At 43.0% G+C, this 24,843-nt stretch overlaps 1 protein-coding gene across 12 annotated transcripts in view; it reads right to left on the bottom strand.

The window, feature by feature from the left end:
• Window positions 1–24,843, bottom strand: part of LOC146687923 (SPRY domain-containing SOCS box protein 4-like) — an 85,092-nt gene that overhangs the window by 26,705 nt on the left and 33,544 nt on the right. For 8 of the 12 annotated variants that reach the window (XM_085437918.1, XM_085437910.1, XM_085437917.1 and 5 more), the window contains one exon: window positions 11,586–12,544. In XM_085437918.1, the coding sequence (XP_085294044.1) occupies window positions 11,586–12,318 (733 nt within the window). In that variant the 5' untranslated portion in view covers window positions 12,319–12,544. Of the gene's footprint in view, window positions 1–11,585; window positions 12,545–20,028; window positions 20,266–20,419; window positions 20,489–24,195; window positions 24,220–24,843 lie in introns of those variants that run through there. The other 4 variants (XM_085437919.1, XM_085437916.1, XM_085437915.1 and 1 more) reach the window with 4 other exon arrangements.

Below are 24,843 nucleotides of genomic sequence, written 5' to 3' on the forward strand. Positions count from 1 at the left end.
CTGTGGATCTTTACTCCATTACATCCATCCATCACACACCCACTCACAAGATTAGAGTGCACTGACAAACTTTTGTCACTATCTGTTCTTCTTGGAAGTTGAGTCATAAACTGAACATAAAATATAAATTTACAGAACCGAGAATTACATCACACTGTGTTTTACACCGAGTAAGTTACCATTCGGTTAACACACCAGCTCCTGATGGTATATTGTTAGTCAAGCATCTGAAATACTAAGTAACTATTTCTACACAACACTAATTAAAGTAGGATTACACATCTCTGACAGCCTCAACTGAACATTTTGTTCCTCAAATGTAACTTCTGCAGTCAAAGCGTATGACGGAGGACAGGCAAGCAGTGTGGGCTTGGACCAGATCACAGCAGGATCGGCCAGCAGAGCTACAGTAACCGCCCGGGCACAGAGCCCAGCTGAGGGTGAGGGGACCACGGGGCAATGTGAATTAGATACACAGAGGAAGTGATGGATAACTAAAGAAATAAGAGTAACAGATGAAACACGGGCTGTATTAGGAGAGAGTTACATAGAGGGCAGCAGAGGAAGAGAAGGAGTAGAGAGTGAAGAGTGAAAGCAGCGAGTGTCAAGAGATCTACTGGTTGTCAGAAAGAAAAAAAAAAAGATGGGAAATAGACGTGAATTGAAGCTCCACAGCTATTTTTTTCAGAGGGGTGAGCATCTATGGTATTAAATATAGACGTTGTCCCAGTATAAAGATTTAAATGTTTTAAATCGCATGAAAAGAAAACAGCAACAGAGATAGAGCTGAATAAACTGGTGTAATTCAATTTTAACATACAAGTAATATATGCAGGTAGAAAAACTTGAGACTATGGTACAATTCATCAGTGAAATATCAGCATGAACATGTTTCAAATACACTTTTCCCATATGGCTCTTCACTTAAAAGAAACATTTTCTGTGTCTGAATCATGTGGGAAAACAACTCCGTAGGTTTTTCTGTGTCCATCAATTTTTGCATGCTTGGCAGCAGATTTCAACAGCGTTCCCAAGCAAAGCACTTAAAACACGACAGGTCACACGGCCACAAATGCCGCACTTTCTATGGTGTTTCGCTGGAGTTACAGTAGAAAAAATATGTTTGGGCGGGCAGGCAAAAATGTTATCACCCGAGATCTCTGATGCCACGAAATGAAAGAACACATCCGCTGTGGCGCTCGGCTGGAGGGCAGACAGGGCATCAGCAAAAACACTCTGAAAGAATTACCTTGTATTGACTCAATGCACAGTGAAATCAAGCTGAGCAAGTGCATCATTATATTACAGTCATTCAACTTTTATTAAAAAAACTGAACAAAACTAAAAAAAAAAAAACAACTTAAAGAAAACATGATGTAAATTTTACGAGTGTGAAAGCATCTAATCAACCGGTGACCTGCGTTAGTCGAGAGCTGCTCGATGCTTCGTATCAACTGTGTATATTTGTTTTGTTGTGTATTTATTTTGAAAGAGAACAGTCATTTCTGCCACTGCGAAGTTTATACACGACAGGCATGCGCTGCTGGTCTCCAAGGTTACCATCGAGCACAACAGTTGTTGGATTTCATTGTGAAATCGACACTAATTGTAGACATTAGCAAATGGTAGTCTTGTGTGTACAATGTTTGAAAGCTCAGTGAGCTCAGAAAAAGCACAAAACAAATGAAGAATGCAGACCAGCTGCGCACTGAGTCATACACATGCTTTTAAATACGTGTGCTGATACACCTAACTGACGCAAGCAAAAGTACTGAAGTGCATTATTGCAGCTGGGTTTCTTTTGACTTACAACATCAGTGCTGCTCTAAGAGATGCTGGTGATTTAACACATTAACTCATAATGAGTGGAAAATAAAAACCTGGCACGAGCTTTAATGTTTTATCATCTTTATGAAAGCAAAACAGCAGCATGAGAGTTGTTAGAGTACTCTATGTAAGTAAGCATGTTATGGATCAGTCACACTACACGCTGTTGCCTGAGTGGCGACACATGTTGTTCAGGGGAATACTGCAATGGCTACCTGCACTTTATAGTGGTGCAAAAAAAAAAAAAAATGGTTGGCCTCTTTAAAGCAGGTCTTAGTTGATAAGCATAATATTTTGTGTAGCTGCAACATACACTTAGGGTCTCCCATAAGTCTCTAAATTAAGAGGCAAACACTATGGTTGGTTGGTTGAGTAAATACAATAAAAGTGCCGTTGTTTGGCTCGAACAGCTAATGATAACTGGTAGAAAAGTAAAGGTTAGGACAGCCTATTGGCTAGCTAGAGCTAGGATAGTTGTGATGCTTCCGAGTTTATGCAAGATAAGATAAGATGATTCACCTCTGAAAACGACAAATCGAATCACAATGGTAAATTAACAGTTTAGAGTTCAGTAATATGGCCTCATGTTACAGTCAGTTTTCTGCAGTAACTTGATTTCATACGTGTCCTGTATACACAAAACTAGCTTTATGAAATCGTGGAGAGGAATTGAGAAAACTAATTTCCCCAGCCTCAGTTTTGTGGCCGTTTAACCCTGGCATAACAAGGTTTCTAATGAGCTTGTTCCCTAACGAGCTTGTACATGAGAAAAACGAACTTCCAATGCGACCTGGGAGTATCTCAATTTAATGTAACAGTTAAAATAGGTGTGTAATTCTTTCCGAATCAGGTGGTGGGCAGGAGGGAAATCTGATTATGGACCTGCTGTTTTTATAAACAGTGTTAGGGAGACCAGATTGCCACGGTACATCTGTTTTCTGTAAGTGCTTATTTACGTTTCCATGAGTGACCTGGCTTTTTAAGTGGATGCACGCTGAATCCCTGACAGGGAAATTATGAAAACATGAGTAATGTCACAAGCTAGTCAAAGAAAAATGAGAGTGAGGCAACTTTAAGGACTGCACTCCACCCATAACAGCTCCAGTGAAGCTGCTAGGTGGCAAACAAAAGAGGATTGCACATGTGTGAACGTGGCAAACTGCAGGAGTGTGAATGAGGAAATTGCTTAAAGACCAAGTGAGAGCTGCCAACTTTCCATGATTAGAAACATTAAGAGGAGGTATTCCAAGGGCATAAAAATTAATCCATTACATCACGTCTCTGCTGTTTTAAAGGCCAGGATTCCTGAACACTAATGCAAACCCCTTGACCAAAGTCATGGCATCGCTCTGACAAGATGTGCAAACAGGACACATCTGAAGTTTTGTCATCTAAACAGTGCAGCTTGCTTTTAACAGGAACAGGTGGACGTAGTCCATGGACAGACTTTAGCTCCTCTTCGTATGTCACAAGGGAAACCGCAGAGCAGAAACATCCAGATCAACAAGAGAGATGGCGGCGTTCGGACTATCAGTGCCTTCAGGTACCTTTAACTCGGCTAATAGCTTGGAGCGCAACAGCAGTTGTTCTGCAGTGCCGCAAAAAATAAGTCGAGGAAATGAACTGATAAACAGTTGAATAAGCTGAGGGAGTTTCATTCATCGGGGAGGAAAATGCCGAAAAGACACCGAGAGAGGGCCGAGAGACATTTAAATAGAACTGAATCCCTGAGAGCGCACAAAAGGAATCCAGCCTGTCAGTAAATTGGTAATGTCAGGAGGCCAAATTGAAGTGTTGATTAGCGGCTGTGCCTACAGCTTCCTGAACAAAGAATGAAGGAGACGAAGATTGTGGAGGATTATCTTGCTCTCATTCATTACTGCTCTCCTTCGTTACAAAGCCGGGGAGTGATTGGATCGCCCTGTTAATAACATCGGACCTGTGGGCCTCACTGTGTGTGCGTTTGTGTGTGTTGGTGGCAGATTTAATAAATGAAAACAATGCTGTTCTGAGTCATCAGAGCCTGAACACTATCAAAATCATTCCTCTGGTTTATTTTATTTATTTATTTTCTATTAAAGTGGAAAGATTACACACGCACCCAAATAGTTTTGTGCATTTACCTACAAGTAAAGGCAACAGTCTAAGGTAATATTCTTCTTCTATGTCACCCAAACAAGGCTCCAGTGTCTGGGAAAAGTGTGGCTCACAGTCATAGTTTTGTCTGTGGCAGCGTTAAACATGGGATTTATGGGTTTGTAAAAGGCAACTGCTGAGCTTTCAAAACTAATTTTGGCTTCTAAGCTTCTCATGCTTGCATAAATTTGTCTGGTGGCTGGTGCTGCGCTGCATAAGAGGCTGCAAAGCAAAACTGATTCACCTAAAGCCCTTTCCCTGGCTTAAAAGACTTTTAAAAGTTAATTGACGAGGACTTGTGTCTTTCTACAGTTCTATCCCCTTTCCATTAAAGGATGGCATCTTACTGTATGTTGGCTCCATGTCCGAATGAGCGCCCGGGTCGCCTTCTTATAAGAACTCGAAAGGCCGTCATGTAGCTTCACCAAGTCTGAACATGTACAAAATAACAAAGCTGTCTCTCTGGGGTTGTTCGTGTGGGCCGTGCACACCTGCTTTTAGTGACCATGCACACCGTGGCTCTCTCCATCATTGTTTCGGGTATGTCTGGATGAAGATGTAAGAACCGTTAAGTTAAAAGTGACCCCCTGTGTGAATGACAAAATGCCATCACTTAATGAAGCCTGCAGCGTTCTGTATCCCATGCCGGGGGAAAAAAGCCTTACGAAACACACACAAAAGCTCAGGACGGGACAGACGGGGAAATGGATCAGTCCTGACAGAGAGGCAGGATAAATGGGGAGATAATCAGGTGTGAAATCACAGTGATTTCTTTCTGCAGTAATTCAGTCTGTCTCTCATCTTCTCTCAGCATGAGGGCCATTTCTGTTTTACACAAAAACCAACACAACTGATAGCAGAACTTTTAACACGCATACTGGTGGTACAGTGGGGAAATGTTAATGCGCCGGCTCCCTTGGCTATGTCACTATTCACAGATTCACAGGGAAGCATTCAGCATTTGAGACTTTTTTTCTCCTCGCTGTAGACTACTTCAGACTGTGTTTGCCATTAGTTAGCTATAGGAAAGCTATAATTGTGCTTTTAAAGTTGCAAAATGCCACCAATGTTGTGGACAAGGTGAAAAGTACACATGTAACACTTCATCCTGTGTTGAATTTAAAATACCTCTTTGCCCGTTATTGACCTTTTTCTCCGGCACTAAGTTACACAAAATTAATGTCAAGCAGCTCTTACATTAGTAAGAGCAGGTGTGCACGGCTCTGGTCTTGGGGGTGTAGATCGATATGAGCCCATTAATGTGATGGAATCAATGAAAGAGAAAAGAAATAAACAGAAAGGAGGAAAAAAAGCAGCCGAAGAAAGAAAGTGGGAACAGAAAACAGTCAGGAGACACATACTTGCTGCAGACACGCAGCACAGTTCAGCAGACACGCAGTCATACGAGTCTGAAACCATCTAAAAAAAAACAACTCGAGTTAATCTGGTTTTACAAGTAGGCAATTAATTTGCAGTGCAGCTGATCTGCTTAAATAGTCCACTTATTTTGAGAAGTTTAGAAGCTGAACCAGGTCATCGCTGTAACTGAAACACTGATGCTGGACTTGGGATTCTCAATTAAAGTTGTATAATCGACTCGGGCAAAGGCACCACTCGACAGCAGTTGAGCTGTTAGCCACGGTAAGGTCATTAGCTATTTTAAGTCGACAAGCTTAAGCCTGGAAAAGGTTACCCCAGTTTCTCTCTAAAGCTCTTTGAATGAAGCTGCATAAAAGCCAGCCAGTGATTATTGCTGTGAGATCATAGATTATTGCATTTTTAGGCCCAGGAACAGCTCTTGAGATAAGCTAAGTACACTGATAAACAGCTGTACACTGATTATTTTAACTAAATATTTTAAATATTCACACGGATTAAGATTAAAAATCTAAAATCTCGTTATATGCATTAGATTGTGTTTGAGTATGTCGAAAACACTGATTCATATTCCAGCACTTGTCCTTTTACTAATCAGACCGACGTTTGCCCTGGAGCTCTTCATTAGCACCCGGTTTCAGCGCTGCTCCATGATTCCCACATCATCTATCAGTTTATGTGACCAGAACCGACACCAGTGGCTCGACATGACTTTCAATTTGGCCCTCGTTCGCTCTGCACACCTCCCGTCTTCTTCATCTCTAATAGCGCTCCTTCCCTTCTTTGCCTTTTATCAGCCTGTCTCTGTCAGTCCTCATTCTAGCTGCCAATCTGTGATTATTCCCACATTTCAGAGCTGCCTCCATCGCACTTTCCATGCACTTGTTTTTAGCTATATTTATCTGTTCAGTTCTCTCTATTCTGTTCTCTTTTTCTCCTTCCTCACTATTGTTGCTTTTTAGTTCCTCTTTTTTCTTAAAGCTTTGACACTAGAGAGCATAATAAAATCACCATCCTCACTTTTTAGGCTCTGTTTAGTTCATGTTCTCTGTTTGCCTTTTATCTCTCGCATGTCGCTGGTTTCCCCTCCGCTCCTCTCCAATTCTTTACTTTGTCTATCTCAGTTTTATTTTTTTATGTTTTCTATGCCTCTTTCTTCTCTTCTTCACTGCTCATCTCTGCTGTTAAATATTTGATTGTGAGCACACTGAGATGACACCACCGTTCCCCGCTGCAGCCGAGGGTGTTTAGATCTCAAAGCAGAGGATGGAAAAAGAAACATGAGGCACTTTCAAACCTCCATTTGAGCTTTTTCTGTGTCATTTAATCTTGTTTTGCAGTGTCAGAGCGACCAATCAGAGGTGTTCTTAATATTATATATCAAGAAAGGCAGAGTCCCAGAACATATCAGAGGCATTCGGCCACCGAGGACATTTAATTTAGGCAGAACAGTTGTTGACGTAGCTTCTTCTGAGACAATTTGCACAAGCTATTAAGCTACTGCGTAGGCACTACAAATTAGCCACGAAAAAAAAATTGCACATTTAGCAGAGCAGGTGCAAAAACAAAGTGCTCTCTCAATTATGGATGATCAAAATATTTGGAAGAAATTCAAAATCAGTGTCGGGTTGTTTAAAGAAAAGCACAAAGTATAACTTTTCTTCTTTCCCCCCCCCTCCCCACTTTGTGTGGGCTTCAAAGAAGCTGCTTATAGCTAAATGTGCAAAGGAGCAAACACTTCGGGGGAAACGAACGAACAAGACAGAGAAAAACAAACCAGTGATGCATGCAAATGTGACAGTAAAAAGCACAGGGAGACATATCAGGGAACCATAAAGAGCAGGATGCAAGCCTAAGGCTGGCAGCCAAGTTAAGCTAAATCACCAACCCAGTGACCCACATATCACAGCCAGCAGTTGGTGCGAAACTCCACGCACTAGCTCAGGAAGCTGAGTCACTGCTCCTAACATGAAAGCTAATGGTTCAGATACTGGCATCCCGTTCATCCATCCTGGAGTGAAATTGACATGCAAAAGCCAAATAATAAGGAAATTAACGAGCGCTAAAGTACCCAAATTAAAAATGCTGGGTTTAATTTTATATGGTGTGGTTTTATGACACCCACCTTTAAATTTCCCACATGCCACAATGCTTGAATTCACAGTGATCTTTAAAACTACTTCAATAGAAAGTAGTCACTTCCTTGAGGACGAGTTGCTTTTCTGTTTTCAAAAATAAACATTTCCGTCCTTTTACCAACACACAATTTTAAAAAACCCTCACCGTATTTTAGCGCCTGCAGAAATCTGAGACGAGAACGCCTCAAAACCGCAGCAGATCTAAGAAATCCAAATGTGCATGGCTTAATATCACAAAGGAGGGCAACGGAGTTTGTGCCGACTTTGTTTTGATCTGATAAACCAGCACTTGAACAAAAACTGCAATCATTACTATAAAAGCTCTGGAAAGGTTAAATACTTTCTACTAAAGAGTGAATTCCTGATCATTTATGAACCTGAAAAAACCAGACATCATTTAAAGCATTCCTACTGACAGACAGTGCGCTTTCTGGGGATCTTAGGGTGCCATGATCTTCATGTAAACAACCCAGACACAACTAAGACCGCTGTGTGAAGTTCTAGTGAGTAGGTGGCTGCAGCTGGTTTAGGTCTGACCTGGAGTGTGTAAGCTCATGTGATGCAGACTAAACAGTAGGAGAGAGGGAGGGAGGTCAGGGTGTCAGCTCTCAGCTGGCTTACAGGAAAAAGAAACCGGGTCACTTCACGTCGACAGATCTGCTGGAATGTGAATAATCCTGAATAAGCCGGCAGTTGTGATTTTGACTGTGAAGTATAAATTAATGGCAGAGAAAACCCTGTGGTAGTGCCTGTGTCTGTGAAGTGCTGCAAAAAGAAAAATTCAGCATTTAAATATTTTAAGATTCATTTTTCATCATTTTTAATGTGTTTTTTGTGGCCTTTTGTGGTTTGTATTGCAATACCAACAACACCAGCTTTTTCAGCTCAGAGAGCTGATCAGCTGTGCGCCTGTCACACATCCCTTACTGTGCAAACCCTTCTCTCTCGCTGCCTTTGTGCTCTGCTTCCACCCTTCTCCTGATAAAACTTCAGTATGCTCGCTGCGACTTGCAGATGTTATCCTGCTTTTACCAATTCTCTCAGCTGTAACCGTCTCTCTTGGGTTTTCTTCCATTCCGTCACTCTCTCTCCCACCTTATCTGCTTTTCCCCCCCCAACCTTTTCAACTGTTTTCCCCTTTGCTTCCCTCTCAGCCCATGATGCAACAATGACTGGTCGGCTTAATTGTCTGTATGGATAAATCATATGACAGCTGTTGGACGGGGGAACTATTCAGCCACGTGAGAAAACCACGCAGACATTGGCTTCACCGGCAGGAAAGAAATTCTGGACAAGTAACTGTAGTGAAAACCATCCCCTGAAATTGCATTTATAAGCTGATAACAGCAATATGTGCCCAGAAACTGCATTTAATTATTCAGAGAAAAAAAGGAATTATACTCTGGGTGGTTTGTAAATTAGCTGTTAAACTGCCAGATTTTGCAGCGGCATTCTGCATAATATGCACTGGAGTACAAAGACAGGAGAGAAAATGGCACATATCAGGGCTAAAGGTCCCATTTTAGCTAATCAAAGTGCCACTAATTGGCACAATTATAGACACAGGACAAGAGAAAACTATGAGCGGAAGAAAAAGAACCAAGGAGAAGAAGGAGAGTCCTTTAAGGTTGCAAAGAAATTAGCTGCATATGTAGTTTATGCAACATAGCATCTATTAAGTTAAATATACTCTAACTGGCAAACAGATCAGTTCACATGTTTATGGAGGAAGCCTCTGAAGGAAGAGGGCTCACATGTGCAGGACAATGCAGACTTAAGTTCATATCCATTTCTGGTCACTTTGTGCAATCTTACAAAAACTGCCATGAGCCTGAAGTGCTGCTGGCTTCATCGCTCTCCGGTGTGTCACTGCAGGAATGGGAGTAATGATCTCAGGTGGAGCAAAATGACGATCACAGAGCAACAGGGGCCCGAGCCGGAGTGATGAGAAAGCAAACAGGGTGATGTGAAGACGGCGCACCAACAAATCTCTTTTTAATACCCGGCAATCGCGTTGTTTCTTCCTCCAACAATAATTTACAAACAACCCAACGGTGACTTCTCATAGGTCGGCTCATTAGATACAGTCACTACCGAGCGATTACCGTGAAAAAAAGAAAACAAAAAGGTGAAACAACGTCTGTTCTTCGGCTGACCACACAATCATGGTTTGCTGTGCACACAGACACTCCTTTACTCACAGGCAGACAGCAATTATGACTTCATTCTCTCTACTCGAGTCATCTGCAGGGCAGACGAGCCGATTCAATCCAAAACTGATACTGAAAGAAGCTGCCGCACAGACTGTAATCACAGCCTGCCCTGCGTCAAAGAGACCCTGCTTTAGGCTATTTACTTCACCTTTTCACTAAACCCTTGAAATATCACTCACTGCTGTCTTTGTTTGGAATTCAGAGCGACGCCTGGAGCGCTAATAACCCAAAACGACGTCTCAGCAACAAATGAATGGAATCAGAAACCGAATGAATTGTTACGGATTTGGTAGTCCGAGCGGACTTCCCCTACCTTAGGCCTCTCTCAAACACGCTTTTGTTTCCGTGTGTTTGCGCACACATTCACATGAGATTTCATTTACTTTGTTTGGGAAATTCTGAATGCATGGCTGTATAATAAAGACCAATTTAAAGCTGGAATTACGCCTGTTATTTTTTTTTAGAGAAGAAAATGGGCTCTTGGTGTCATGGCGTCCCTGGAGAGCAGAGAAGTTTTGAGAGAGAAAAAAAATTCAAACAGAAATTTGAGATGATTGGGCAAAGAGAAATGAGATGTAACAAACTACAGAGAGCGACGGGTTTTCCTTTGAGCCTTGAGATTGCTGTTGGGGTTACACACAAAAGCACACCCTGTTGTGAAATCAAATAAAACCCACAGGGCTCAGCGAACTAAAAGGGAGGGAGATTATAAGCCTGTTGTCACAACACACCCTTTCCCTTCCTGGCAGGTGTGTGTTCATACGTGTAAGTGTCCGTGATGTGAGTCTAAGTGAGCTTTTAACGAGACGTTCAAAGCGTTACTGTTTAGACTGTGACGGGGGAGCCTGTCTCTTCTCTTTTGGCGTGCACATGCAGACAGTGGGAGAGAGTTCAGAGATCAAAGAAAACAATCACAAGCAATCTGTTTACCCAATCAAAACCAAAAAACCTGCAAAAGAGTATTTTAAACTACTCTTTTACTTCATGTGTGCGCCACATGTCTGCTCTGCCACAGCAATTTGAAACACCGTTAGCTCATGATACACTTCTACAGCCGGAAAAAAGCCAAATCACTGAAAAATATAACAAAATCAACCCAACGCATCCATCACTAACATCTGATTGCTTTGTTAAAAAACACCTTCTCTGTCTTTCTGAAATAACTCAAGACTCCTCTCCGGCTTCAAGCATCGCTAACGAAAGCACTTCAATTTAAAAAGAAGAAGAAAAAAAACACTAGAAATTGCACACTCAAATCGCTGAGACACTAATGCTTTCAGTACTGAGTACTGAATAATGAATGTTGCAGAACACGTGGACTCCTTCCAGTGGTACTCAAACTAATTTTCACCCTGTTTGCTGCCAAAGAAAGTGTGTCAGATGTGCAATCTCAGAAGAGTGACACAACAAACTGAAATTCTTACAACACCATGAAGGTATTACGACACCGCCACATTAGTTTAGTTCAGTGGTTTCCTTTTTTTTTAATATCACGCATTTTTTGTAGGTAGGTCATCTAAGGCAGCGGTCCCCAACCCCTGGGCCTCGGACCGGTACCGGTCCGTGAGTCGTTTGGTACCGGGCCGCGAGAGTTGAGCGTTATTTTGTTATCGTTTTGATCGTTAACTCAGTTTTCCTGGGTCTTTTCACGTGTGTTACGAATAAATCTTTTTTCAGTACCGGTACTAGTTTTATTTTGTTGCATTTATCCGCGACACCTTAAAGGCCGGTCCGTGAAAATATTGTCGGGCATAAACCGGTCCATGGCGCAAAAAAGGTTGGGGACCGCTGATCTAAGGAATGTGAATATGAACTCTGAGTAGTCTCCACTACTACTATTACTGCTGGATTATGTTCATAATGTGTAAATAGTCACCAAAAAGCGGTTACTTACGATCCAGGCCGTTGATGTACTTCATGGATATCTCACAATGTCCCCACACGGCACTGACGATGGGATACAGTTTCTTTCCTTTCAGTCCTCTAAATGCCACTCCTAGATACTGTCCATCCACCATAAAACTTAAGGTCCCTTCGTCCATGTCCAGTATCACTAGCAGAGAGTCCGGAAGGGTGAACGACTCCTCCGGCTCCAGGAAACAAGGGTAAGAGGGCAGCGAGCTGTGCGCCCTGTTCTTACTGTCGTGGTAGAGCCTATTACGTCCCAGATCCCAGCCCCAGGACTCGCAGTCTGACCCCACTAACGCTGTGTAGCCAACAGAATGTAAAGGAGCTTCGGAGGTTGCTACTCCGACCACAGCGTGGGTGCCTCGCTGCCGGACAGGCCAGTTGATCTTCCATACATGGAGTCCCCTCGTGTATCCAACCCGCCCCCGGATGCAGTCCGTGCTCTGAGCGACAGGGTGGCGATGAAAAGTTAACTTGTCGTCCTCTTTGATGAAGATGTTAAGCGACCGGTCATCGGCGTTCCACGCGTGACGGAGTTGAGTCTCCAGTCCAGCGCACGGCATGTCCAGTAGGAGATCCAGCCTGGGAGGTTTGAAGAAATCCGGGCCCCTTAGCTCAGGGTGCTGCCGACGATGAGTCAGGGGTCGGTAGGATGGGGAGCCACCGCTTTCCCCGCGACCATCTACTGATTTAATGCTGCCAGAGATCTTTTGGCCCATGGCTGCGGTGCAATGACTGACAGAAGGAAGAGGAAGGAAGAGGGGAAGGAGTCGCCGCTGCAGGTGGGTTCTTGCACGGAGCCTGACGTTACCTCATCAATGCAGTGAAGCTGAGGAGTGTGTTTCTAACTGGAGAGTGGTAAAGGGAGATGAAGGTGTACGAGAGACCTGTGTGATCTGGTTTCATGCCACAGATTTCTTCAGAAACACAGAGTCGCTGTCACTCCTGTTGAGAGAAGCACAAGAGGAAAAACACGTAAATAAAAACAGAGATAGCAGATATCAAAAAAAGAAAGAAAATGTAGAGGAGCTGAAAGAGAAGCACAGTGATAGCAACGGGTGTCAAAACTTATTGTTTCACAGATTTTGTGTGGCTTTGATTTCAGAGAAATACACAATGAACAGGACAATTACTGGCACAAATACCCATGTATTTCCTCTGACTCATCATGCATCCTACCAAGAAAGTCATGCGCCTGTGCCAGCACAGGTATGTTACTTTGCAAACATTGCCCAGTTGTGCAACATAGCCCAGATTTGAACCTACCACACTCTCATTTTGTTAATGCAAATTTAATGGGTATTGCCTGAGTTTGCAAAAATATCAACAGCAGGCAAACGGAACGCACAAGGTAATAATTTATCTCCAATCCTCTGTGTGACGGAGTTGAAAACTTCAGCTAGTCTGCATGCCGAGGCGTTTGGTAAAATATGATGAAACATGGCTCTAGTTCTGTCTTTGACGCTCGTGTGTGTGACACGTAAAACAAGAGCGAGCTGTAACCACAGTTAATACTTTCATTTTTAGGAAACAGTTTTCGTTTTCATTGGTAAAAATCAGTTTCCACTGTAGACGCTTTAAGTTTTAGTTTAGTTTTTAGTTAGTTTCTTGTTATTTCACTTCCACTTTGGGAATCCAAAGCATTAATTTCTCTCACTCTGGTCACCTCATTATAACATTCCTGTGATATTTCTATTTGATTTACGCACATCTAAATAAATTGGAACTTGGACATCTAAATAGACAAAATATTAACTTGTTTATTTTAGTAATTATTTTTTAAAGTTGTTGCAGTAAACAAATTGAAACCCTTATTTCAGGCTCCGAAGCTGCTACAAAGACACGATTTCTCGTTGTCACACGCACACAGGCAGGGTCGGTGCACTTCAACCAACGTAATGATCTCTTCCTGGAACGACAGCTTCAGCTTCCTGTTCACAGGAAAACAGCCACACTTCATGCAAACAGGGAAGTGAATCACACAGCTCCCTGCATGTCTGCTGCTTGTATTTACCTCATCCTGAATAAGCCACAAAGTGACTGTCTGTGTGTGTGTGTGTTAAATTTACTGACGCTTCTTCTGGTAAGAGTGTCTCACACTTCAATATGAGTGATTCACACCTTATTTACCTGTCAACACTGCACTGTGTTACAAAAAAATGCGAAAGCACAAAAGGCAGCTACCGAAGATCTAACCTCGTTCTGCTATTGACAATACAAACTGCTATTTACAGTTTACATGAGAAGCTGCTCTGCTACTGTATCAAAATTTCTAAATAGGGTCTATTGTCTCATTTTTTTATTCAAACTAGTTACTTAAGCCGAAAAAAAAATAACATTGAGTTAAAAAATATTGCAATAAAGTACATTTTTACAAAAGCTTCTCAAACTCTGTTTTTTTTTTTGTACTGTAGATTAAGATTGGGGACTGAATGGCAAAATAAAGGTTAACAATAGCAAAAAAAGTAAGGTATAACTAAAAACAATGGTGAAAAACTCATAGTCTGTGGACAGGGCTTACCCTCAGCCATCACAGCTGAAATGCCTCACCCCAACCCTAATTCAAACCTTTTAACTCCACACAGGATCAGTTCAAATGTCGTCGTCATTTTCCCCCAAAGTCCTCACACCCGAGCCCTAAAGCTGGTCCTTGCTGGTCCGTGCTGTGGAATAAAGATATTCCACAGCACGAATACAAGCGTCTCATTTTGACCACGTGCATTTTCCAGTTCTCTCTCTTGCTCTCTTTCTTTTTCCCCTCTCCGTGAAGGTCATGGCACCTACCAGCCACACCAGCCAATGTATGCCACTACTCAGTTCACTCCTCAGCATGAAACGACTCAGCGCTCGGACACACACACACACACACACACACACACACGGACAGAGCACAGACAGCTGCCTCAGTGTGTGTCATCACTGCTGGCAGGTGGGTCAAGGGTGGACGCTGCATGGAAGATTTCAACAGTCATCACCGCCAAACCTCAGCCAAGGAAAACAAATTCGTACGCTCTCTCAGCGTCTTTATACATGTGTCTCAGCTGGTTCAGTCTGGCACGGCGCGTGGCATTACGGGGCCGTCATCAAGGAGGCACTTGACCTCTGACCTCCATATCGTCACGGTCACCGTTGCATAGTAACCTCACAAGAAGCTGGTGGTGGGCTGGCATACTGCTGCGAGTAGCAGCAACATGCTTCCACCATCTGTTGTTTACTTTCCCTCCCTCCATCTTCCTCTTCTCCTGCTACTGGCTCCTTTAAGACTGCACTCATCCCTTCATGCAGTCAGAGTTAAGCAGGTATGGAGTGGACAGCAGCTGACGTAGAGCTACGCACGTGCCAAATACACACACATGCAAAAGAAGGCAGGTTTTTTTCTAATAACTCCATGATTATTGTTTTCTTGGTCAATTAATCATTTGATCTATAATGTCACAAGATAGTACGTGTTTGTGCACCGCCACTATTGTGGTAGGAGATATCAATTTACTTTTACAAGTTTAAATTAGGGGTTTGATTAGCTTTAATATGGAAGGAATATGCAAAGGTAGGATAGGATAGGGAGGATCAGAAGAGAGACTAGAAAAAAAAACGAAGAACAAAAAGCTAAAAAAAGACGATCGGCAAAGTCGTCTTTAAGATATGACACAAAGAGAAAAAACTATAGAAATCTGAAATTCCACTAACAGCGAGGAGAAAAGTTGGGAAAGAATGAGATAAGAAGGCAGGTAGAGGGCAGTGCAGCTGGTGTGGGCTGGCTTCATCTGGCTTCTCCTGCTGTACCACTAACAAGCTGCAGCCACCTGGAAGCTCGGGGGAGGTGTGTGTGTCTGTAAGTATGTAACATTGTATTAGAGGCGTGCACTGTGTGTGCGAGTGCGTGCGAGTGTGTCGGCCTGTCTCACGGACTGCGTTTCATTTGAAACTGACCAGCAAGCTCTGACTGGGCAGACAGGCTTTGAAGTCACTCACACAGACACACGCATGCAGGGACAGCTCACACACAGGGAAAGGAAACTGCCGAGGAACCTCTCACTCATACTGCACCACCCTCTGAGAACAGACTAGAAACGTCTGTGGGCTTTTCCACAAAAATTACGCCAAGAACCCTGAGCGCTGTGTTTAAATATAAAACTGTGATTAACAGAAACCGAGTTGTCCCGAGTCTTCAGCATAGTCTTCAATGCGGCGGTGTTTACTGTGAGTGTGCACTTGCTTGGCAGTTAATCAAGGACTTTTAAAGAAACGACGCAGAAGTTTACAAAGGATAACGGCTAATAGCTTCCTGATTATCGGTTCATTCATGAATGTCTAGCCTGAGAGTCACAGCCACCTTTAGACAGCGACAGCAGAAGAAATCATATGTATTATCGTATTATTATATTCTTTGGAAATCTACTTACTCACCTGCCTTGCCACAAACACCACTTATATCTGTCTGTTTAATATAAGGAGTGTAATCAGCAGCTGGTTAGTTCAATAGTTTTTTTCTTTTCTTTTCTAACTATGCAGGCTGCTCGCTGTAATTTTCTATCAGGGGCGTTTTCAATCTTAATTTACTTCATCTGCAAGAAAACAAATTAGCCTATTTGCCAAAATGCCAATTTAAGACATTCTCATTCATTTAGTGCAAAAGGGTTATGACATGCAATAAAGTCAGACTCAACTTCAGTCAAACAGATGCATTCGTTTAAACACAATGAGCAGTGAACTGAAAGTTCACGTGTCTGTTTCAGTTACTGAACAAGAAATTCAGCAGCTTCCTCCTGACATATTGAGGTGTCTGTTTTTCCCTCTGAAGGAATGTCAATGGGTTGGCTTCAAGAAAAAAAGAAAAACAGTTAAAATATCTATTAATTATTCTTTAGTGTCAAATTCACCACGCAGCGCCACAGAAGTCTATCAGGAAATAATGTAAAGCTTTGGAGCAGGCAAACAAACTTGTGTCTCGTGATTTTGTTCTGCTCAACCCTGCTTTGCCTTTTTGTTCGAGGCCCAAATGTGAACCTTGCCTGTCACTCCAAATTACTGCAACTTTGCATCATTCTCGTGACGTCTGAAAATGAATCACAAAATGGTCACTTCTTCCACTTTCCACTCCTGGGAGGACATCTGGGCACCACAGCGTACAAAACCAGCACTCACACACAATCCCAAACACACATTTATAACATACAGCATCTCTTCATAGCAACAGCTGTACCCACTAGATTAAACAAACTACCATCCTCTCTACATTGCTGACATTCATTCCTACTGAGGGAATCCCTGGGTAGATGAAGATGCCAGAGCCAGACATAAACTGTACCGTCTGGCTCCTAACATGATGTCAAAATACAGACAGAGACAGTGGACTGGGATTTTAAACTCCTCCAGCTGATGACACCTCTGGACTTATTAGGCTTCAGCAGAAAGAGACGTTACCACTCTATCGCAGTCACCCTTTGTAGGTTTGACCCTCTTGCTGTCCTGTCTCTTCACACAGCTGTTTTCAACAGCTTTCCTGTATTTGCTACACTCTCCTTAAATTCTCTCTCAGCTCTCATTCCCGCTGCCTCACCCATTTGTCTCTGCTACCCTCTTTCTGCCTTCCAGTGCCACTAAATCCAGGGAGACTAGCAGAACTGACACCCTATCAGTTTGTAATGGCGTTTAGCGTGTGGCATTGCAATGCAAGCTCAGCAAGCAGAAAAAGCACAGGTTGCAAAACTCCGGACATAGCTGCATACTATTGCACATGCTCACTGTCACAAACACTCTCTCACAGATACAATGACACATGTACCGTGAAAGTTAATGGCTGCCTTTTTCCTTTTCCCACTTTTTTTTTACTCCATCTCTGATGCATTGCTCTTGATGGATTCCCACTCGCTCTCCTTCTTTGTTCCATCAGTGTGTTAACTCTTTACAGAGTTAACTTTACAGAGACGCTGTCTGGAACCACGTTCCCTAATGAATCATGTTCTATCTCCTACATCTTCCTGCTCGGTTCACATTAATGTGCTCTGCTCTTTCACCTTAATATTAAACAGAATCACGGGTGACTTAGGAACTGAAACTGATCTACTTTCCAGCATTATGAAACTCTAAGATGCAGAGGATGCTGTCTGCTTCTAAGCTGCTATGCTTCTTCCATGCCTGTCGCAACACCTTAAAAATCCATGGCGCCCTAAGGGAAGACCATTAGTGCCACAGTGATTGAGCACCCCTTTATGGACAGCTATGCAGAACCTATTCACCCCTCTCTCGCAGACATATGGACACATGTGTCCACACACAGACACGGCCTTGGCAATGCCATACATAAAGCTTTCTGGGGCAGCTGTGGCAGATTCACAACCCCAGCAGTAAAGAAACTGCATCAAAGTCTGTGTGAATTTGACGCACTGCTGCTGGCTCGGTCACTTAGCTGAGCCGCTTCCACTAGTGTGATGAAACGTGTCACACCCACACAAGTGAAAGCACAACCCAGGAATTTTTGAAAACATATATACTTATATACCTTGTATGATGTAATGATGTTGAAAACTCTGAATCACAGATAATCTGTTTATACAACTATAAAACACTGGGGAGTTTTTTGGAGCTAAAAGTTTATTAATTAGTCAACCTGCAAAACGCGCATTTAGAATTCTAATAAAGGAAAAACCCATAGCAGCATGTTAACATACTGACATGCTGACGTACAGGAGTGATGTTACCTTTTTAGCCACACTAACTAAAAATTGGCTTCTGGGCTTTAAAAGTGACATCAGTGCTCAAGCGGCTGGCATGTGTATTCTTTTTACTGACCAGCAGGAGGCGACACTACTGACTGCAAACAAAGCTCAGCACTACAGAAGCATATGGGAAAATGACCTCCAGCTCCCACGATCTGTGAAGCCATTACACTCTTTGCTGATGACCTGATGGCTAGGTTGAACTCTTAATGCACACCCCAATTAGTCAAAAAGGACAATAATGCAATGCACGCTTTAGGGTGGGCCTATCATTGTGACCAGCTCAAGGCTTGAATTAATAATTGATGTCTGGAGGACGTCTAGTTGCATCTCTTAGATGCAGTTTATGGCTAACCATTTTTGCTAAGCAACATTTGGTAATGAGGATAAACCTCAAAATTCAGCTGATAACAATGGGACTGTCATGAAATAAAAACATTGGCTGAATTACATTTTTTGATCTAATGATGGCAACCAAAGCTTCATGGCATTTCACTCAGTTGTTTATGCCATCTGAGTTAGGCAAACGTGCTGGACCAACATCCTGACATTTCCATCTGATCAGCATCGTGTAACAACTTGTTATATTTGAGATTTAGACACCTGGACTGGCAAAACCAAAATAATGGAAACTGTATGTTTTAGGATTCAGACACAGCTCACATGCTGCTCTGCTCGGATATCTGATTGAGAAAAGCACACACACACACACACACACACACACACACACACACACACACACACACACACACACACACACACACACACACAGTGAGAGAGAATGAGAGGGACACAGCATGACACTGAGAACCCTCCCCACTTCTCTTAGTTTTTAAGAAGAGAAAGACAAAAAAGGAATTACAAAATCAACAAAAGGTATCAGAAAATGTTAAATAGCAGCGGCTGCAAAGGAGTAAAGCTGCATGGATCTGCATCTGAGTGAAATAAAGAGAGCTTAAGGGAGCAAAAAACAATGGAAGGGTTGGAGCAGAGAGAAAACAGCGGTCAGCAGCTGACAAAACAAAAGGATAAAGTCAGAAAGGAGAGCTGCTATCTCTCTATCCCAGAATGGACTACACAAATACGCCCTCCTGCCCCAATCCATAGACTAAACACAACAGTGACAGAAATGCTACTGCGGAGCGAGCACTCAGGTGCTCACAAATATATAGACAAACAATAGTGTTTAAAAATAGAAAGCAGGATCTATCTTATTGCATGTGAGCAGGGGGGAAATCCAGAGGTAGTTTATCTGAGAACTCGCAACTGTCTCTCTCCCAAACAAAAGCTGCCCCCCCTCCCCACACACACACACACGCAAGCAGACACACAAATACACATACACACACAGGGGTATCCCAGCTGACCAGCTGAGACCTCGAGACCATTAAGAGAATTAAAAGCGACAGAAGGTGAGCAAGAAGAGGGAGAGCCGGAGGGAGGAGAGGCTCAGTGTGAAGCAGCATCCAAAAGAGAAGGAAATGTTTCCAGCAAAAGCAGCAATGCGTAGGCTCATCACCGTCTCTCGTAAACATGATGAAAAATGAATCATACTAACAGCGACTTTTAACCTACATCGTCTATCCCTGTATGAACTGTCACAAAGAGCACTTCATCGCTCTAAGGCTGCTGTTTCTTCCACAAGTACACACACTCCTGAAATAGCAACAATCTCCCTCAGCGGGATATTTGAGCAAAGACACACTTCACCTTGTAGACATCAGATCAGATCAAGCTGCTTACGGGAAATCTCCAGTGACTCTTCTCACAGCTCAGTGCGCGTAGCTGTTCAGCCTGAGTCCATGTTCAAATCCGAAAGGCAGGCGAAAAACAAGCTGAAACTCCTCCAGCCAGTCGCCGGCAGCCAGAAAACCCAAGAAGACAGGAGGAAGAAGAAGCAGCAGCCGGCAAGTCGGACAGACAGAAAGAGAGCGAGAGAGAGAGAGAGACTTCTTTCCTCAGAGCTTCCCACCTCTCTCTCTCTCCCTCTTGCCTCCTCCTCCTCCTCCCTCCCTTGTTCCCTCCCTCTTTTCTCTCCCTGGAGCTTATCTGTCCTGAGGCTATCACTTCTTTTCTTACCCCCCACCTTCCCCCAACTCACTTGTGCTCGAACTCCGACAAGCGTTTCCAAGGCAGCACCGTCACGATTTCCTCCGCCGCAACTCGCAGCTCCGCGCGGACTTTTAGCACCACTCCAGTTTCAGTTCCACTTCAGCCTTTCCGAGAGGAGAGCTGGGGGTGGGGTGGGGGAGCGGGAGAGAGGCCTGAAAGCCGATCCGTTGATCTAATCAAGCAAAGTTACCAACAGCAACCAGACCAGCAGGCAGCTGAGAGAAACACCCGGTACACCCCCACGACTCCCCACTTCTCACAAAGAGCTCACACAGAGCCAACCAACCACACCAACCCCCGCCCCGACTGCTGGAGCCACACACAGACACATATGTTCACGTACACGTCCACCCCGACACGTGCACAAGCGGATCGTGTGCACATTTCAGGCGATAAGGTGAGAAAGGCAGGTCGTGTCCTACGTGCACTGGTACGTGGAAAGCTACAGTTAAACACACGAGGACGACATTCTTGCAAAAGATATTAAGCAAAAGATCTTAAAAAAAGGTTAAAAGAATAAATAATTATTTTCACAGTATTTGATTACTGTAGCTGAGTACCAAGTGTTCCTTTTTGTCCACTTTCCATGTGTGCAATTAAAATGGTAAAATGGTAAATGGCCTGTATTTATATAAATTAGCACATTAGATTCAGTGCTGTCTGGGTGATGACCCCCGCTCTCTTTTGTTCTGCTCTATTACACTCTGTGCCGGCTGCTCTTTCCTGTTGTCACCTCCTTTATCTGCCCACAACTGCAAATTACAGCATAACTACTGCATAACTCTGAGGTGATGCGATGACTATGTTCATTTATCAGCCTTTTCCTGCAGCTACATCAGTCAATTAAGAAATCAGGAAAGTAAATAAAGTACTACAGACAAAACAAGCACATTCCGGAAAGCTCTCGCACAAGCTCCTCACACTCTGTCCTCGGATCTTTCTCTCATCACCGTGTGGCATTTAGAAAACACGGCACACACGTGTTTGCTGACTCACACGCGCAGACACATTAACACATATATAGTTGTGTGGATGTGCAATCCTGCAGGACCGGGGCCCTGCCAGCTCACTTCCTGTATGAGCTTACTTTCCCCAGGACTGGTGTGACCACCGGGGAACTAAAACCCGCACGACAACACATCTCCCACTGTATCATTACATCACATGTCAGCTCAGGCATTCAAGCGCAATTTGCAATAACAGAGAGTTGTGTGAGAGTAAATCTTGGTTTGTATGACTTTTGCTTTCAAACATCTACAACTAACGGTGAGGTCGCGTTTAATGAGGAGCTCATGTACAACACCACCACCCCGCAACATAAACACAAACGAGACTTCAAGGGACAGTTCAGAGTTTTGGGGACTATATTTATTGCTTTGCTGAATTTAACCATTTAAAGCATTCACTGCATCCCTGGATTTTACTAGACATTACCTGATATCTAACAACAAAGACTTGTATGATGTTAGAATGCACCAATTTGTTCCAAGGTGAGAATAATGCAGGTAGCAGTTCAATACCAGTGAACGAAATATGTTCTACCCAGACACCTCCTCTCGCCCAGGGCAGGGCGTGGAAATACTCCAGTAGTGAGAACACGTCTGAAGTGGATTGCCCTCTTTCGTGTGTACATGTTAGAAATAGCAGTTTCAGAGAATGTGGGACAATGTCCAGATCTTATTAACCCTGAAGTGTCTATATTTCATGTGTGAAAATGGTTTTGGTGCTACTGCTGGATGGCTTATGAGAAGGATGGCTGTGGCTCAGGTGGAAGAGACGGTCGACTGGATTGGTCCCTGGCTACCCAAGTTGTCCCTGATGCAGTGTTCAGCGTGTGTGTGTGTGTGTGTGTGTGTGTGTGTGTGTGTGTGTGTGTGTGTGTGTGTGTGTGTGTGTGTGTGTGTGAGAATAGCTTTTGGATAGCTGCTATGTTTTTTGTTTTTGTTTTTTTATCTAAAACATTCTGTTATGGGATTGAATCAGGAATTCTAAAGTCTCTACAAGATGTTCCATCATTGTTAAGAGTCAAGGAAATGTCTGGCAATTATGCCCACTAAACCAGCAAGTTGCTGTTTTACACAGTTATAGATTAAAAGAGATATATAATGGTAAACCACAGTCACACAGGCCTGGATAACGGGCAGAGGTTGTCAGGTGGTCATGACAACCTCTGGTCACAATGGAACATGTGTAATCCTTAACTAGTTGGAGAGTGGTTCCTGGCGGTGAAAATGACTGCTTTTATTATATTGGAAACAAATTCCTAAGAGGAAAAAATATTATAACTTTTATTTTGAAGGTGAACGTTCTCTTTTTCCTGTTTGTGCTGTCACTGTGTAACTTGCCTATGCTTAAAGTCTTTAAAATGTTAACATGAACATGGCTCAGAGTGCTGAGAACTACCCCCCACCCCACACACACACACTTACGTCAGAGCCAGTTAACTGGCTTCATTCAGGCTGGAGGTGGAAAAGAGGAAATGTACAGATGTGTATAAACACACTGGGGGCTATGGATCACCTGAATGGGTCACAAACATTACCTTTGCCCTACACAGTGTTCATACATCTGCATGTACTCAAACCAGCGTCTTTACTGACTTGCCACTATTCTAAATACCATCCACCGAAGGTCAGTGGTTTTGAATGTAAGCACTCACTGTAGGCTTCAGGTCACTGTAGGCTAACAAGGAAGGAGTGAGAAAGGAAAGTCAGAAATCTGGGAAAGAATCTGAGATTTCATTTCCACAGAAAGCTTTTTTGTTTTTTGATCAAAGTGTATCTGAGTTTGGAATTTCCCCGTGTTTATTTTTAGACAAACTCACATGAAATAAAGTGGAACTCCTGGTTGTCTAATTTCTGCAATCCTTTGTATTCTGTCATCATAGTCTAGGATCAGCTGTAAACACAGTGCGTCAAATCACAAGGTGAAGGTATATTTTCTTGTTTATTTAATTTATGTACTTCTAATTTGCATTTAAAATACAAACCCCCAAACTCAGCCCCCTAATTCTTGTGGCTAAGAGGCTTTTCCGGGTTTTAGTTTTGGGAGGCTTTGCTTCAAACCAGTGATCACACAAATTGATTGCATTTGTCCAGCATGACAGCAATAACACACTGTATGCAAAATCCAAGAAGGAGCGATAAAGTAACATTAGGTGTTAAACACAAAATCTTTCTTTTATTATACTATATAGAGATTTCATTGTTTAAGTAATTGTGTCTAAACCAAGGAAACGAATTGCCCTGAGTTTGATCACTTTAATGTTTATCCTGCTACAAAGAGAAATGTGCAGGGTAGGAAGATTTCTGTTAACTGCTTTCTAGATTTTCTGCATCTCAGGGCTCATATCCATCAACGCCACTGAGAAAATTGTCAGTACGCTTCACTAAAACAAATTCTTGCATGTTTTTCCATTAATACACCACAAGACTGACTTCTGTCATCCTAAATAAGAAACCAAAGAAACTGTTTGACATTACAGCTTCAAGCTGAGGACTGCGGTACATCCCCCATCCCCTAACGGACCCTTTCGTAAATTGCCCCTGATTTTCTGCCTCAAGGCACATCCACTCTAAAGGGACCCCATGGGGTCTGAGGACACATGTGTGTGTGTGGGTGGGTGTGCGTATGCGCTAATCTGCAGGACAATAAGGGCACTGTCCTTACCCCACACAATTAGGGCTAGGGGCTTCACAGCTGAGCATCTTATTGACAATAGGAACTGGAAGTGTGTGTGCCCGTGCATTTGTGTGTGTGTCCTACCAACACGCGTGTCAAACACAAAGCCAACCAACTGTCCACATCGCCCAGGGGGGAGGGATCAACAGAGAGGGGGAGACGGATGGATGGAAGGGGAGAACAAAAGTGGGAGAAATGAGAGAAAAAGGGTTTGAAATGTGCCGCTTCAGGGTGAAGGGTGAGGACAGTCAAAGGGACAGGGTAATATATATATACATGTATATTTGATATAACCAGTAGAATTACTATGTACTGATGGAAAAGCGACAGGAGTAAGGTAATAAAAGTGTGCTGATGGAGGACAGATGAGAGTCAGCTGTTTTATATGGATCCAAATCACAAAGAGGATGTAGTCCCACATATAATCCTTCATAAAACCACAATATGTTATTTTTATTTGGGGTTTTGTGGGAATTAAACAAAACACAGATCATCTGAATTAGTGAGATTTAGAGGTAGGTGGATGCTGTCTGTCTTCTGTCACCAGTCTCTCTATTAATCTCAATTTGCTGGGTGCGGCCTATAGCTTTATATTTTACAGACAGACGACAGATTGACATCAGTTTTCCCATATAACTCCTAAAGTAATACACTGAGGTTGTTTTGATTTCTCCTGGAGGTTCTTGGTACCAGTTCACACAACCTGCCATCAATATTGAGTAGTTTCCACCA

This window comes from Copadichromis virginalis, linkage group LG18 (assembly GCF_057382275.1).
Source record: "Copadichromis virginalis isolate Kocher_CV1m ecotype Utaka linkage group LG18, C_Virginalis_male_GT1.1, whole genome shotgun sequence".
NCBI lineage: Eukaryota > Metazoa > Chordata > Actinopteri > Cichliformes > Cichlidae > Copadichromis > Copadichromis virginalis.